General features: G+C 36.9%; 3 protein-coding genes across 4 annotated transcripts in view; 2 read left to right on the top strand and 1 right to left on the bottom strand.

The window, feature by feature from the left end:
• The first annotated feature begins 437 nt into the window (after nt 1-437).
• On the top strand, nt 438-5,357 carry Cypl (peptidyl-prolyl cis-trans isomerase-like 1 Cypl). Its single transcript, XM_019047284.2, has 5 exons — nt 438-817; nt 1,978-2,111; nt 3,296-3,385; nt 3,679-3,786; nt 5,016-5,357. Exons 1-5 carry the CDS (start codon nt 759-761, stop codon nt 5,129-5,131), a joined length of 507 nt encoding a protein of 168 aa, XP_018902829.1. The 5' UTR covers nt 438-758; the 3' UTR covers nt 5,132-5,357.
• A 649-nt stretch (nt 5,358-6,006) lies between these two features.
• On the bottom strand, nt 6,007-14,428 carry Ercc1 (DNA excision repair protein Ercc1). The gene is made up of 7 exons (XM_072295883.1): nt 13,924-14,428; nt 11,200-12,820; nt 10,056-10,240; nt 9,061-9,209; nt 8,050-8,247; nt 7,090-7,275; nt 6,007-6,520 (listed from the first exon to the last, which is right to left on the bottom strand). Exons 3-7 carry the CDS (start codon nt 10,072-10,074, stop codon nt 6,263-6,265), a joined length of 810 nt encoding a protein of 269 aa, XP_072151984.1. The 5' UTR covers nt 10,075-10,240; nt 11,200-12,820; nt 13,924-14,428; the 3' UTR covers nt 6,007-6,262.
• Nucleotides 14,429-14,579: 151 nt separating this feature from the next.
• LOC109034213 (uncharacterized) overlaps nt 14,580-16,849 on the top strand; it is a 123,398-nt gene continuing 121,128 nt past the window's right edge. Inside the window, exon 1 of one of the 2 annotated variants that reach the window (XM_019047234.2) lies at nt 14,580-14,818. The gene's annotated coding sequence lies outside the window, so the exon portion shown is untranslated. The remainder of the gene's footprint in view (nt 14,819-16,849) is intronic. The other variant, XM_019047233.2, reaches the window with a different exon arrangement.

Here is a 16,849-nt window from a genome sequence, read left to right as displayed (position 1 = left end):
GATTTTTTTGGTGCTGTGCGGAATATCTCGTGAAAATTTCAAGACACGATCCGGCTCGGTCTTCGTTTAGAGAATGAAATAGGAGCGGCGATTTTGAGACACCACCGAGAAACGCATTTTTGAAGTTGCACTATTATTGTCTTGTAACTGGAGTAACTGAAAACTGAACTGTGCTCAATCTGGGTTACACGCAACAAAAATTGCCGTGCAGCATATTGAAGGCGAATTGCAATCCATTTGTAAATGTTACTCAAGAAATGAAGTAGGTATCTTTCCATTCGAGTACGGATAGTGATAGCTAAATATTCGTCTTTGTCATGGACCCATAGCATAAACAATTCAGTAAAATGTGATTATTATTTAGAGTAAATAACCAGACTAAATTCATTTCATTTGTTGCTCTGCCGGCAACAGTGGTTTTGAATTTGAAAATATAAACATAACCTCTATCTCCTGTCACCGGCTAAAATTCCGCTTGTATTTTTTCTCAGTGCTTTTATTTGAATTCTATGAATTTAGCTACTTTTTAAGATCTATTCCAATTGCTCTGCATTTGTTCATTTTGTTTTGCTTATCCAAACTTTTCAATCACATACTTTAAGCCTAACAGAAAATATTGAGACAGGGACTTGAGCAAACATCTAACAACTTCGGAGTCCTTATTTCGGGCCTGATAGTTGAAAAATCAGCCTGTTCAATTCGTAAGGTGGTGCTTAAATAGTGCAGTATTGTGTCATAGCTCGTATTTCCAGTAGATCATGTCATCAAGTATCCCAGACAAAATTTGGCAACCCAAATTTGCTATCTTGGAAACATCGTAAGCTGAAATTTGACATCTCTTTTTCTTTCTGTGGGCCTACATTTTTATTAACCACAGAGTATTTTTCAGGCACCAAGTATTTCGTGCAGAAATGTTTAGTATTGAAGAATTTCATGTAGCTGCGTACATGTCACAGTTTTAGCCAGAATCAAAGGGAGGAAGGCATTTTTGCCACAACCAGGCGTGCCCTCTATTAGCATATAAGATTCAGCGCCTGGAAAGCTCTCATTACAGCTTTCTTTTGACCATTATTTAGCGTCTTTGTTAAACTAGCGGGTAGAGCCGGAGAATCATTGTTGAAGCTAGGCAACTTCAGTTCGACTATTGTCTGACATAACTCACTAGCTCTGGGTGAATCATTCAGTAATGCACACAAACTCAACATATTGAAGTTCAACAATGTCTGGGATTGATAATGGTCCATGTGAAATATTTTTTCTTCTTGCAAATGGAGATCTTTATCTAAGCTGATTGGGACTGCATGCTCAGAGATACTCACTATACTTCTGAAAGTATGAATTTATATATCACTGACATGGTCTACTTTGGATAGAGACAAATTTGCTTCGCACATGCCTGTCTCTTCTCTTTTCTCTGCACTTAGACACCATAAGTCTTTAATACCTGAAGTATTCCTGGATTTTTTATCTGCCTCCACTATTTTTAATAGGCCAGCCCAGTGAAAAACGTATGAAATATGTGAGGAGATTAACTTGTGCCCGGTATACTGCTATCACACCGATCGATTCATCCGATACACCTTTGCTCCTCATTGATTCAAGAGCAGCCATTTACTTTGACGTATAACAGTGTCCTACAGAATATTGATAGAGGTGTCGTCAGATAAGCTGGCAGTTGTTTACTTTCCGTTTGCAAGTGACTGCATTGGAGTCGTTTAATAGCCATCAAGGAGGTCAAGGCTAAAGTCATAGCTGTGGGCAACTCCGATGCTGCGCGCAGAAATAGAAATCGGTCTAGTGCTTGTGACAGTCAAAAGTAAACAACTGCCAACTTATCTGACGATACCTCCACCTCTTTTCACAACACTGATTTTCAGCCAAAGCATTACCGCTGTTGGAAGTACACAAAGGGTACATTACCAACTTGATAGTATGCAGATTAAGTCCTTAATTTCTCTAATTTTTTTTTCAAAACAGGATGGGAGAAATAGTCATTGAATTGTACTGGAAGCATGCACCAAACACATGTCGCAACTTTGCTGAGCTCGCGCGAAGAGGGTACTACAATGGAACCAAATTTCACAGGATAATCAGAGATTTCATGATTCAAGGTAAACATAGAATGTTTTTCTTTAAAATCAGAGATTCAAGAAATACTTACTTTGTTTTAATTGAAATGTTGCAAAGTTCTAGTTGACTTCCAAGAATATTTGGAAGTATACTTACCCAATACAAAGGTCACACAGGCGCCTGCATGCAGAAATATTTGTGTCAATCACCTATGGCTGACATGTCCATAGTTCAAATTGCTGATAATTTTTAAAATTGTGTAAACACTTAATGCAACTGTTAAAAACTATGTGAGATGTTCTGAGAAGTTTAAGAGATTATTATTAATCAACATTTTTTGTCTTTTCATTTGTTGGGATTCCTTCTATCAGATACTGATGACTATGTTTTCACCGGTTTACGGACAGTAGGTCTACAAGAAAAAGGGCTACAAAAAAAAGGGCTACCTCTTTTGGTCTACAGTTAAAATGTCTGCATGAAAATGCCCATTAAAATAATGTTGATAGTAAATAATATGTCTGCGGTATTAAAATGTCTTTGGTTTGACTGCCTACTTAAAAAATGTCGAAGTACGTATTTATGTCGTCTAGTAAGAATCTCATTTGAAAGTGTATCCCCAAAGACAGGACGAGGCTGTGAGTGCTGCAGAAGTTGATGCGTAAAAATTGTGTGGCACATTTCGCGAATAATTGATCCTGTAAATATCAACATGTATATTTTATACATGCTTTGTTTATTTTTTTATTTTATAAATACATTTTATTTATTTTTAGTGGCCAACACAAATATTTTGACATTTTCTAAGTGGGCAAACAAATCGTAGACATACTTTTAGTAGGCATTTTAACTTAGTCGTTTTGACTGTAGACTAAAAAAGATAACCCTTCTTTTTGTAGCCCTTTTTTCTGTAGACGTACTGTCTGCATACCTTTTCACCAGCATACTGATCCATTTCATTAAAGAAGCATTTTCATTTTTCTTTTCCTTTCTTCTCTTTTTTGCATGTCGTCTAGGTAGGTACAGATCCTTCGTCTTAATTTTGTGCTTTTGTACTTTTTTGTCATAATTGTGTACTTTTTTCATTTTTTGTCTTTTCCCTATGCTGACTTACACTGCAGCCCCTCAAAGCTTTCGTGTACCATTGAATACTTGATTTATTTATTTATCTCTATCTCAGCTTATCCTAAATTAGGTTTTTTGTAAGAAATCAAATTATCTGTTTCAGGAGGTGATCCCACTGGCACAGGCAAAGGTGGGCAATCTATTTATGGAAAACATTTTGATGATGAAATCCATGAAGATCTCAGACATACAGGTAAATTAATATTCTGTAGTTTTTTTGTTTTTTAGAAGCAACTATATTGCCTTCAATTTTTCAATAGTGCTCATTTGAGCTGTACGTACATATCCATTTTAAATGATGCTCAAAAGTCAGTTTTAGAGTATTTTTTTCTCTCTAAAGGCGTACTATGATGAACAAAAGAGGAGAGCTCTGGAAAGAGAGCCCATAAATCATGAGAGAGTTTGTCTCTTCAATCTATCATATCTTCTCAAGCAGATAGGAATGTTTTATTTCACTGCACTAAATTAGTTCTGATTTTTCTGTAGGTGCTGGTATACTATCAATGGCAAACTCTGGGCCTAACACAAATGGATCTCAGTTCTTCATCACATTGGCACCAACTCAGTGGCTTGACAAAAAACATACAATTTTCGGTAACTTGTTTAATGAAAATATTTTGTGTATATTATGTGTATTCTTAATTAAGTACCATGAATGACATGAAAGAGAACAAAGGAGCAGGGCTATGTCTCCCACTATAAAGGTACCTATAAAAAGAAGGATGGAACAGGAAAAGGAATCCAAAAAGTAAAAATATTACAAATTAAAGGTAACCCGTGGCTGAGAGTGAAGAAAATTCACGATGATACTTGAGAATAAATTCGCATTGTTTCTTAATCAAACAAAAAAATTGTCAAGTGAAAGTTCGAAGTCAATTTTTTTTTAACAGGAAAAAGAAAAAAGTTTCAAGTGCCCAAATTGAACAAAGGAACATAAAAATGTATTAAAATACTGAGTTGCCTACATCTTCAATTTTGAAGTTCCTTTACACCCCCCCCCCCCTCTACGCCCCACTTTTGGGCGCGTACTTTTGCCCCATTCTGGCTGCGTATTCTTGCCCCATTTGTAAACATTGGACAGCATAAACTAAAACTTTGAGCCCAAGGCCTGAGGTGTGAAAACAACTACGGATTATTAAAGCCAACACTATAACACTTAGATATGATGCCCGTCCGATTTTTTCAATCAACTATTCTACTCACAACAGACAATACAAATACTAAAAAAATCGATCTTTTTCGCATGAAAAGTGAACTTGCCTTATAATTCCGTCAACACACATCCGCTTCGCACAAAACTTCGTCAACAAGTGGAACTCAGTGTTGCCAACAACCAACACCCGGTGCCATCATAAATTCTAACAAAGCGTGCGAAAAAAGTAAGGTGCGTATTTTAACCCCGTGCGTAATCTTACCCCCACCTACCCTAGAGTGATTCAGTTCCTACCTTGTTTAGTGCCCCATTGCCACAATAAGTTGTTCAACCAAAGTTTATTTAAACTGATTAGATACAGCTAGGTAAGAAACTCCAAAGACTTGCTACTAAGTTTGTTGACTGTGGTGATCGATTTTGAGGAAGTCAGAATTAATTGCTAATTCGACGTTGCAGTAATCAATCGCCTAGAAAAGACAGTGCACACCAGGCCTATAACTCTTCATGTTTTTCTAGTTTGAGGCTGTATCTAAATTCTCTAACTCAAGTCATGTTATAGGAGCCAAAGTCTCTGATTTTGTGAGTTTACCTCAGTTTCATCAATGTTATGTCAAGTTTTATTATCTCTGTTATATATTCTTTTTTTTTAAAGCCTGTTTTCTGTTTACAGGACGTGTCCACTCAGGAATGAATGTTGTCAAAAGAATAGGGCTTGTTGAAACGGATAAAAATGAACGGCCAGTAGATGATATCAAAATCACTCGTTCACTGATCAGGTCGCATTGAGGTCGTCGACTGTGGTTTATGTGATTTAATTTTCAATATGTGATGATTAACGACTCACTGTAGGCTCAGTTTATTGTGGATTTTATTCACTGATGAGAGGTTACAATTTCAAAAAGTCATTTCATATGTTTCCTTACAGTGTGCAAAACAGTTCAATGCATCTAACTGCATGTCAGTCCAATTGTAAATAATTTAATTTTTTTACCTATAAATCGATAGATTTTTATATTTATAGTTACAAATTTTTATCGAGCAGCCCCAGACAATGGTGACAGTAGAAAAAACAAGGGAGGAAAAACGGGAAACAAGGCTACAATACACAATGATGAAAACCTAGACGTTTCGACTCAAAACTGAATCATTTTCAGTCGGAAATGTTACAATAAAAAATTTTAAAAAACGATGAAAAATCTGAGTCCTATCTGGTGGTGGCTGGGATCTGAAAAAAAAAATGATTTTTTTTTTCTCAGATCCCGGCCACCGCCAGGTAGGATGTAGATTTTTCATCGTTTTTCAGTGTATTTTCTTCGGAAAATACACTATTTTTTAAATTTTTTATTGTAACATTTCCGACTGAAAATGACTCAGTTTTGAGTCGAAACGTCTCTGTTTTTTTCATTGTGTATTTTAGCCTTGTTTCCCGTTTTTCCTCCCTTGTTTTTCTACTGTTTTTGGACATTTGACCTATCACCATTATGTCTAGTGGTCTATTAGACCTCCTAAAGATGTTCATGAGTCAAATCAAATTTACAAAACAAAAACAATTGGATTCTGTGGAACTCATGGTACAGTAATTGCTCTTTCTATAATAGTCATCACCTAATTTTTAATTTAAGATTGGTGGTCATTTCTTAAAAAATAATTACACAGTGCTCTAAAAAATTCATGAGCTTTATTAGATAGAAAAGTTATTTAAATACTTACAAAACTTAATCACTAATAGTTGCCTAGATCTAAGTATAAATTAATGCAACTTTGTAGTGGAAAACATCAAGTTTTTAAAAATAATTTATGGATATGTACAACATTATACAATATCTTTCAGGAACAATTGTACTAAATTTAAAACAGGAACGTAGAAAACTTTACAAATTCAACAAATATGTTCTCAGAAATCAACAACATGTTATGCTATGAAGAGCTTGACTGTTGAGAGGAACCAAGGTACTTGAGTATTCCAGTTTGTTTCCTATTGACATTGTCTGCTTTTAAAAATGGCTGTCTCAGGGCTTTATGGAGCCGCGCTGCCTTCTGTGGTCCAAATCCAGGACATAAGCTAAGCGCATCTTGCGAGGCTCGTATGATTCCACTTAGTGAACCAAAAGTGTCCAACAAAGTTGCAGCGTCACTTTTATTGACTGAACGTACTGTTGTTAATGCGCTTGTGATCTGGAAAAAAGAAAAGAAATAGTATGGCACTTGAAAACAGGTCGAATTGTTTTTACAATGAAAAGAGTTTCTAGAGAGAGAAATAATTACAAGTTTCTCTCTTGCTTTTTAAAGAGGTCACAAACTCCAAAAAACCCCTTTTCATAATACAGAAGTGGTATGATGTCTTTATTTTTTTTTCTAGTAGCATGTGAACTGTTTCAGTGGTGCCGCTACAAAACTAAGTTGCAGATTTTGTCATATTTTACTAACGGAGTAGATGACATCATCGTTGCAGAAAATGTTGTGCAATCTTTGTCACTTCTCTCAAGAGTATTTTCTGAATGGCTAGTGGAAAATGTCCAAAGATACTTCTTGAGGTATATAAGAGGGGACTCAGAGCAAACTGGACGACCAGAGATAGGTGAAATGTTCGCAAGAATGGAACTTCCTAAACCACTGCCAATTGCTGAAAATGATAATTTTCAATTAGAAAAAAGAAGTTAAACTCAAGCTTTGCAGCCTCTTTGAAAAAAACTAAAATTACTTAGATATGTCTATTTTATTTTGATCTCTAAGAGGAGGAATACCTTTATATGGGGGTCTGTTTCTGCTTTCTCCATGATCAAGTCGGGAGGCTTGTGCTCAAATATTTTGTAAGTTTCAATTATTTTTCCTGCCTCCTCTGGAGTCCATGCCAACATTAGAGTCAGATCTGTTAGCAGACAGACGCGCGTTAAGTGTTTCAATGCATGGTGAGGGTCTTTCATATCCACCTATAATTGAAAAAATTCCGTAGATAGAAAACATTTAAAATACTGATCGAAAGTGGCCACCAAAAGAAAAGGGCCTTCAAATTAAAAAATAGAAAACATTGCGATAAGAAAACTATTTTATCGGACAGCTAGTTATAGTAATTTTAAGATCAAGAGCTAAAAAATTAATGAGGATTTTCAAAGTTGTATGACCAAAGAAATTTTTGACAAAAGAACACTTAAGGTTTTGAGAGGCTGAATCGAATTGCCTAAAATTTCATACTTTACAGATATGTAGGTTGATACAGAGAATTCTGAGACGACAAACACACTAAAAAATTTTGTAGATGGCATTGAACATACCAATTGTTGTTTTCTATAAAAAATGAAAACTTGGTACTTATTTTTTTTTTTTTTTTTATCTAATTCAATCTTCTTTTTTTTTTGGTCAGCCATTGCTTTACAAAGGTTTCTCTCTGAAGAAAAGCAAGAAGAGTACTCATTGATATTTTGCAAGGGTGCAGAAGGATTTTTTGAGCAAAAATTAATTGTAATCGCACCCTCGAAATTTCCTCTTCCTTAAAGAACTTTCCTCTCTCTGCGAAAAGGTCACAATTACGCAGTGAGCCAAAAAACTTAAAAAAATCAACAAATTTTTCTGTTATTTCTCAACTATTGCTAACAGGAAACATACAAAGTTTTTGTTTTTTAATTTCCTAAATCTACAGGGCTCCCAGGCTCTGCCATATTCTGCATCCCTGGTATTTTGGTGTTGAGAACTACTGATGGCCTTACCTGAACAAGCAAAACTCTAAGTTCGTAAAGTTTGCCAAGTTGTTTGATCCTTTCATTGATGTAGTCTGGCTTGAGATTATGATATCTGAGAGAAAGAAACAGAGCGCAAGACGTTTTGCCCATGACGTAATCAGGGATAATACCATCATTAAACTCCCATGGAACATTGCAGATGGATTTGAGGATTGGATTCCCTCGCTGAAAACAAAATTATATAAAGTTGTAGAGGCTAAATACATAATGCGAATGGTTCAAGTCTCTGGGTGCTGAGATGTTGAAATGCCCTGTTGTAAGGGTGGATAAAAACAGTTGTATGCATATCATTCTCTAGAAAAGTAGTTTAAGGGAGGTTTCGAAGTGACTAATCCAAGACAATTAGGGACTACAATTACTCTGAATTATTTTCAGGGCTGGGACTGTAGCATTTTTAAATCCTGAGCAAGTATGCATGCGCACAAAAGGCAGAGGGCCACTGGCGACTGTGCTTTCTTCTCGCAACTGTCAAACAGAATGTACATGTGACCAACATACATTTAAATGGACAAAAACCAGTGTTGCCAACTTGAGAGAATCATCACTGGACAACCTGCAAGGCACTTTGAGCCACAAATGTTAGTGTTGCCACTGTGTATTAACAGCATGGTCCACAGGTGGGCATGCTGATTCCATCCCAAGTCTACCATCAACAAGCTCCCGGACACGGTGACAAGTGTTATCCTCAAATAGCCTTGAGTGACCAATTTTGCACAGATTCTTATATATGCTTACTTGTCCTGAGAATTAAGCTCCACCCGTCTTTGGGGGAAAAAATAATTGAGAATAATTGGGGATGAAAAGTTTTTACCTTCCATGAACTAAATAAAGAGTAGACGGCTAGTTATGAGAATTTTTCTGATGAATAGAACAGAGTAATTGATTCCTTTTATGTTAAGTAGGCAATTACCTACATTTGTGACAACTAAAATTTCTTGGTGCCCGAGGAAATAAATGACCAAGTAAGAATCACCTCACCTGTTTTGGGTTCACCAGAACTGCGTGACCACTGCTTCCAGAGCTACTACCACTTTTGGGTGCTTCACTGCTTGTGCTGCCACCCGATTTTTCATTTTCAGCAATTGTTTTCCGATACGAATCGGATTCCTTCAGTTTTTTGAAGGCAGCTAAAACAAACACCAAGTAAGGAGTGTTTATTAAAAATTAAGTAGAATAGAAGAAATTGATAGGACAATGAGGGGGGGGGGGGGATTCTACATGGGTTCTTTCTTATCAGAGCGTTTCTGAACTATCCATTGTCCAGCCACTTCCATAAACATTCAGGACTGAGGACTTTTTTGAGTGCTAGATTTGAATATTGCAAATAATAAGATCTTGAGAATGTGCCAGGCAAGTCACTTCTTATCACTTTCAAAATATGCCGATATTTTTTACCTCAACGATGCAGTAAGGCTATATGGCATCATAGCCTTACTCAATAGGGTGTGTGCCCGACCTGGCAACGGGGCACCCACAGACAGACTGGCCACCAGCCAGATCCAGCCCCTTCCTGTTCAAGTCGTGATTTCGTTATAATCGTTATAATAAACATCTTTGAGTGATCATCAGCGTCTCATTTATTTCGGCTACCGACCCACATCATGGCGACGAGGATAACGTGACAGAAATCAGCGAATTCACCTGATCAGCTAAGAACTGGGGACTGGCCATGCACCTGTTAGGCCACCATGCTCACTGCCGCCTGGCAACGGGGCACCCACAGACAGACTGGCCACCAGCCAGATCCAGCCCCTTCCTGTTCAAGTCGTGATTTCGTTATAATCGTTATAATAAACATCTTTGAGTGATCATCAGCGTCTCATTTATTTCGGCTACCGACCCACATCAAACGAAGCAATGTATCGCAAGCCAGTACGAACATGTCACTTAAGCTTGACGAATCACCGTAAAGCAAGTCTTTCACCTTTTGTTGTTTCAGGGAAAATAGGGAAACATTTTGATTAATCTCTTACCTGAAAATTCAGAAGCCATGTAACTAATTCTTTCTGAAGTAACTCAAAATAATGATCGATCAGACAGTTGAGGAGTCTCTGTCCACGACACAGTGAAGATTCCGTTTGATATGTAGGTAGACTGCTCTAATAACTGGACACACAATGCAAACTAGTCAAACTTTTCAAGGGAAGATTAAAGCGAACTGCAATAAAAAAAATTAAAAGAATTCTATATCAATAGTGTGAAATATTTCAGTGAACACCGATAGATAAAAGAAACACACATGGGTGCTGATAAGGGGAATAATAACAACAGGGTTGTTAAAGATTCAAACTGAAAATTGCTCAACTTTCTGCTGGGAAAAAACTCAAAAAGATTACGTAACAGAATGGTTGGAAATCGTAAAAATAAAATTTTTGGTGAGTAATTTTTGCAGTTTGTTACAATTATTAGATGTTTCGCCTTTTTTCTCCTCTCGGTTGTGAACAAAGATGTTGTGAATTTTCGATTTGTCACTTGATCCAGACTGCACTGTCAGTATTTTGTCATTGGCCAATTAGAAAGAAGGAAAGTTCTGCTGTTAAAGGCGCAAAAATTCAAAAATATAATGCGTGCATTGCATCGAGTACACGACGCGAGTTGTAAGGAGGAAGAGAGAAACCATATACAAGTATCTGCGGCTCTGGCCAAAATTCAAGAAATGCCACAATCTCCTTGTAGCACTCTACGCCCAGTCATCCCAGTAATAAGAGAAATTTTAATTTTAGATTTTCATCGAAAAACCTTTCAAAGATGAAACTGCTTTTAAGTTACCTGCTTGTTAGTTTTATTGATGTCTTCCTGGTGAGGGAAGTTCAAAATATATCCTTATGTTTCCAAAAAAAAAAAAAAAAACCATTCAGAACAAACTTAACTCAATTACTTATAGATTCGTATCTTGACCCTTTCAATACCTAAAAATCTATTCTATATTGGACCATGGTTCTGATTACACAATAATGTAATATGGTACCTATAGTTTTACATAGAGTTCACACCAAAGAGGTTTTGCTCACTGGGGTGCATCAGAGAATCTGCTGTCTTCATTTTAGTACATTTTAGCATTGAAAGTAATACAAAACTCAAAATGATGTGTTCAAATCTGAAAGTGGGTAAACTTACTTCATAGCGAATCTCAGATATTAACCAACTTAGAGCCATGAAAATTATCAAAAGTAGATGAAGGAGTTGAATATTACTTTCGGGGCATTGGGACAAAAAAGTTGGATTGTCTTGAAATAAAAAATTATCACCCTACACGATATGGCGGTATTTATTGTTGCTGCGATAGATTTCTGAAACAATAAATATTAATCTTATTCAGCAAACAAGTTGAAATAGGCAGATAAATTGCCTTCACCCTACCCTCAATGTAACAAAAAAAAAGAAAGAAAAAAAAAGAAAAAAAATTAGGAAAGACTTGTTAAAAATATATATCAATAAAATACACGATTTAGGAAACCCTTCTTAATTTGTTTACAAACTTTTATAACTTTGGTTCATATTTTGCTGAAGTATTGGTGAGTATTTTGGGTAAGTTGCAAAGTTTGCATTTTAAATCACTTAACTTTAAGTGTGTGAGAAAGTACAGAAAAAAGGTTTCAAATTTAAAATCCAACTGGTTACAGTCATTACAAGTGAGGAGACTTGGCTAAAGTTCTAAGTTGGCAGTTTCCAGGATGGTGCTTACGGTCACCTAATCCATACTTACTTGGAACAGAATTACCATCTGAATTTAAGTTGGAATTGAGGAATCAAATAAAGACATTATTCAGGTCATTTTCTAATAATTTCGGATGATCTTCTATTAGTGCTGAGCAGCCAATGGTCCTTTCTATCTATCGATATGGGGAACTTATTCATGCAGGCTATAAAAAACCTTCCCAATGAAAAGGTCATGACAGGATGAGAGAAAAAATGTTGAAAGTCAATGATTTTAAATAAAGATTTCTTCCTTATATTTATTATAATTTTCTTTTAAAACTTCATTACTTAAATTAAGCACGCTTTGCCATGGTATGTCGTTTTTTTGTTGTTAACATTATTTCCTTTGCAGTATGTTCAAGGTTTACGTCTGCTAGTTTCCTCTCAAGATGAGGGATTTTTTCCTGACAATCAGCAATTTTCCCACTAAGAGCTTCCATTTCTGAAATTATGCTTGCATACTCTAGTATACTGCAACTACCATCTGTTTCACAATGACACAATGATTCAATTTGTTTAACAGTATTATTTACAAGCTGCAACAGCTCCCTGATGTCTTCCTCACTTTTAGGAAGGATGATATTTTTAACCTTTAAATTGCAATTACTTCCTTCCAAAGCATGAGATAGATTTTCTATGAAATTAACATTAATTTTTTTCAGTATGGGGAAACACTGGTCACATTTCTTTTCAGCCATTTCCAGATCATCTATTTTTCCTTTGATCTCTTGAAGCTGAGATAAACGGCTCCCAACAGCTTCCAAATTTCTCTTCACTAAATGTAGCTCTTCCTCTAAAGGGGCTATGCGACTGAGAGCCTCCGCTTTCCTCTTCTCCTGTTCCACCTCCGCCAAAACTTTCCGTGCTAGAGCCTGGATGAATTTTATGTGTTGCAGATCCGCTTCTGATAACTTGTCATTGTCAGATTTTTCTGCCATTGGAGGTTTGGAAGAGGTTGCTCCTCCTTCCGTCTTAACAGGAATATTCGGCATTGACAAACTTCTGCGCCTCTGAAAGCCTCCTGATTTCTTGATCATAGCTGGAATTGAGGAGAAAAAAATTAAAATTTGATTTTCAACGACATACTTAAATAAATGCGATGTTGAAAGATTCAAGAATTGTGCAAAACAACAATAAAATAGGAAATTTACAACTAAAAAAGCTGATAAAAGGATTTATTTTCTTTGTCTACGAGAATGGGTATTCAATGAAAATTTTCAGCTTAAAAATTGGTTGATTCTCAAAAAAACCAAATTGAAGCAACAATTCTAGGACAAAGTAAGTAATGTCCACTTCAAATAAATTTACTTACACACTCAAAGGGTGCGACAGAAGATCATCAGTCTACAGTTCAGCATTGTGGAAGCAAGAGTAAAGATGGTGGATCTCTTCTTGTACTTCGGAGGAGCATATCTTATTTGGCATGGACTCTGATGAAGACACAAAACTTCAATACTATTGATATTAACACATAGCTGCCTTAGAATAGTTCACAACTCCTTGGTAATTGCTTACTCTCAGGGGCCTTACTCTATTGGGATATTACCTTTAGAAACTTGCGGTACATATCCTGAGGAACATAAAATGTGCAAAAAAACCTGGCGCAATTTATTAGAACCCACTAACGGAAAAAATTTCCATGAATCCCCCTACTGATAGTACACTTTCATTCTAGACTGATCTTTATTATTGCTGTCACATGGTGCCGAGGACAAAGAAATGAGGCAATATGGCTTGAGGATGAGGAATTGATTACCTCACTGTTTCTTTTTTAGATTGACATGATGGCAATGTGTCTTTGTGTGTGGGTGACAAATTATTAGTGTTTTCCTTTGTCCGTATCAACGGTGTATGTCGGCAGTCACATAACTTGGTTTGCGTCGCCGCAGACTTCTTGCCATACTTAATTTTTTAAATGAAAAACTACTCAACGGCAATTTTTTAGAACTACCGTGATTTTTCTTCTCTGTGCGAAGAAAATTCTGCATTACTTAACTTCAAGGAATGGTGTCAATTTGTTCTCCTTTAAAAAAATAAGATAGAGGCGGAGATTTTCAGGCACCGCAAACGAGATAAGTGATAGCCGACTTACACCGTCGATATGTAATGATGAAGGGACATAAAAAATGCTATAATACTGACCTGAGCTCGGTGCTGATGCGAGTTGAAAGCGGTAGTGACAGGTAAAATCTACAAAGTGAGAAAAATTCAACGTATCAGCCCACTTCCTAGGAGTGCGTCCAAATCCTTATCTCTTTGACTGATAGTAAGTGAGGAAGACAATTGTTTTGTTATAGAAAAACCTGATTTAATGATAACACTATCAAGCACAAGAAGTTGGGTTGTTGAAGGTGGTCAGGGCGGTTGAATAGATAGGGAAAAGCTAAACGACCGGTAATGTTTATTTCGATGATTACTTATGACGCACTTACACTTATATCTTGATAACTAATGCATGGACGTACATTAAAAAAATTGAAATTAGAAAAATGTTGACAGACAACTGATTAGAATGTGAAATGTGACCAAATATTTTTGAAGGTACTTGGTGAAGTGGTTCGGAAGTGCAAACCTTACATTGAATTTCTGCACCAAAAATCCGGGGTCACGACTAATATTTTACAAGGCCACAAGGCGTAATAACTCTAGTCTTAAAAATTTCATTTCAGAAAGAATTTATCAGAGTCTTAGATAAATATTCCAGATTATTAGACTCATTTTATTCATACTGAAAACACTGAACTCGTCCTCATGGAAACTAACATGGTGAACAATTTTTCACAGGTTGCCATCATGGACGGTAAGGTAAATAGAAAACAACAATGGCGGTCGTGTGATTATGAAGTTCCGAGTGAAGTTACAATACCCGTGAGATTAAATTAATTTCGATCGGTATTTTAAGAAAGTTCAAGTATGTGTCGAAGTGCTCACCCCTAAGTTCACAATCTTGGCCTCATGGGCCTCCCAAGAAGACTGCTGGAAAATAAGACTGAACACATCGTTGACAGCAAAGACTGATAGTGAGAAGGTTAAACCTGTAAGTGAAAGTAATCCTTTATTTCAATGTTTTAAATTTTAGTCAATGGCCTTTACATTAAAGACTTCCAGCCCTCACCGTAGAAATGAAGTATTTTCCTCTTCATCCATACTTTGACGTTATGCAGAAACATTTCAGAGCAGGCTTCAATTGCCCCAGCTAAATCGCAGAATTTATGTTAGAATGTTGAATTAAGAGTTGCCGCCTTGCACCTAGGTTGAAGGTAACACTGATTAAAAAGATTTCTCATCTCATCCTACATTGGTACTCCCTCACATGTGAAATTACAATCTTTTATGGACTACGGGCGCTCCTTATTTTCAATGTATTCCACCGTCAAATGATAGGTTGCTCCAGATAACGAGCATACCCTTCTCATATTTTGGCACCGACGTTAGAAACTTTTTCCATGTAAGGGCAGGGTAAAAAAATTCACTACCTCAGACCAATTCTATGTACGTTAAGCATTGCGCCCCTACTCCAATGGCTTAAGCTTTTGTAACTTAGCTGGATCAAGCGGTATTGATTGTATGCACCTGCTCATTTACAAGTTGTTCCACAAATATGTTCACCTAAAGATCATAGTCTCAATTTTCTTGCATGTTTTTTAAGAGTGATAGGAGCAATAAACCTCTGAATTTTTAAATTTATTTTGCTTAGTCACATTTCCAGAAATTATTAAGAAATAATGATAGATAGGTACCTAGCCAAAGTTTTAAAACGTGAGACATTTCATTTAGTTGATTTTATTGATAGTAGGTTGCCTAGCAGATCCTAGCATTTAGAATAATTTCAGACAGCAAGAGGTGTTACCTGATTTGGTAGTGCACATGGTTACGGAGGGAAATGTAAAGCAGTCTATAACCTAAAATCGTTAATTAACAATTTTCACGAACCTCAAGGAAACTAAACAAATACTTAACTCAGAAATTAGATCCTTCTAAAAGATAACAATGATTCCCCATCTCTTACTTACAAGGGAGTGAGAGGGTGGAAGGAAAATTACGAAAGGAAAAATATTACAGGTTTTTGCCAATTATTCAGGAGGTCCCATGCCTAACGTAAAATTAGTCTAAATCAGGATCACCCTTTCTCCCCTGGTTTTGATTGCAAGACTCTATTACCGAGGTTAACCTAAATTGACACCAAGAAAACCTAACTTGACTCCCAGGTATCCACTATTGGCCCACTTGGGTCTGAAATACTGGCCCCCAAGGTGTGAGATAGAGTTTTGCTCAGGCTCCCCTGATACTTAAGCTCAGAAAAAAAAATTTGTGTGGGTAATCGACCCCAATGATACCAAAGATAACAGTCTTGAAGCCCCCCGAGCAAAGGCTGGGGAGCAAAGGGACCCTGAGCTCGAAAATTTAACCAGTTTATACTGCCTCTGCCCCTCTAGAGAAACCCCGGGAATTTATGGGACCGTCAAATCAGGATTTCTTAGAGTTGATTTTCCATGGAAACATTTTTTTCTAAGCCTAAGCGTAAATTCTCTGGTGAACCAGCATTTTGTGGAGGGGAACTCGGTACCTCACTCATGGAAATCAGTATTTCGGGGCCGGTTTTAGATTTCTTGGTGTCAATTTTTGTTAAAAATGTCTGTACCCTCTGGTATCGATGCCAAAATTTTAAAAGTCTGATGTATACCTCGAATTTCAAAGTAAGGCCCCCCTTTACCCACCAAAGGGGGGCGAGCGGCCTCGGGACAGCAAAATTTAGATTTTTTTCTGGGGGTGGATTTCCCTTCCATCTCCACCGTTTCCGACCTCTTACGACCTAGAGGTCGAAAGTTCCAGGTGCTGGGGCCGTAGCTTCGATTGCCCCGGGTGCCAAGCCCGGTACTTTCGGACCCTGAGCCCGGAACGCGGACGTTATGTCTGTATAACCCGTAAGTTCGGCTTGCACGGCCGGAGTTTTTTTCATTGTACTGAGGAAGAAGTCTGGCACAGGTGGTCGAGATCGACACTCTGCAAGTGAACTATGTGGGAACTTCCAAAAATAGTAGCTGATCAAGGTGAATCCAAGTGGATT

Source organism: Bemisia tabaci, chromosome 2, assembly GCF_918797505.1.
Source record: "Bemisia tabaci chromosome 2, PGI_BMITA_v3".
In the NCBI taxonomy this organism is placed as follows: domain Eukaryota; kingdom Metazoa; phylum Arthropoda; class Insecta; order Hemiptera; family Aleyrodidae; genus Bemisia; species Bemisia tabaci.
Note: the sequence above shows the minus strand (reverse complement) of the source record. Positions and strands in the feature narration are given on the sequence as shown.

What these genes read in the sequence shown, in the direction of transcription:
- Cypl (XM_019047284.2), top strand. Translation starts at nt 759, where the DNA reads ATGTCATCAAGTATCCCAGACAAAATTTGGCAACCCAAATTTGCTATC. An exon ending in TGAAGATCTCAGACATACAG is followed by an intron (nt 3,386 to 3,678) that starts GTAAATTAATAT and finishes ATTTTTCTGTAG; the next exon opens with GTGCTGGTATACTATCAATG. An exon ending in CAAAAAACATACAATTTTCG is followed by an intron (nt 3,787 to 5,015) that starts GTAACTTGTTTA and finishes TTCTGTTTACAG; the next exon opens with GACGTGTCCACTCAGGAATG.
- Ercc1 (XM_072295883.1), bottom strand. An exon ending in TTCTGGTGAACCCAAAACAG is followed by an intron (nt 8,248 to 9,060) that starts GTGAGGTGATTC and finishes TTTTGTTTTCAG; the next exon opens with CGAGGGAATCCAATCCTCAA. An exon ending in AAACAGACCCCCATATAAAG is followed by an intron (nt 6,521 to 7,089) that starts GTATTCCTCCTC and finishes TCTTTTTTCCAG; the next exon opens with ATCACAAGCGCATTAACAAC.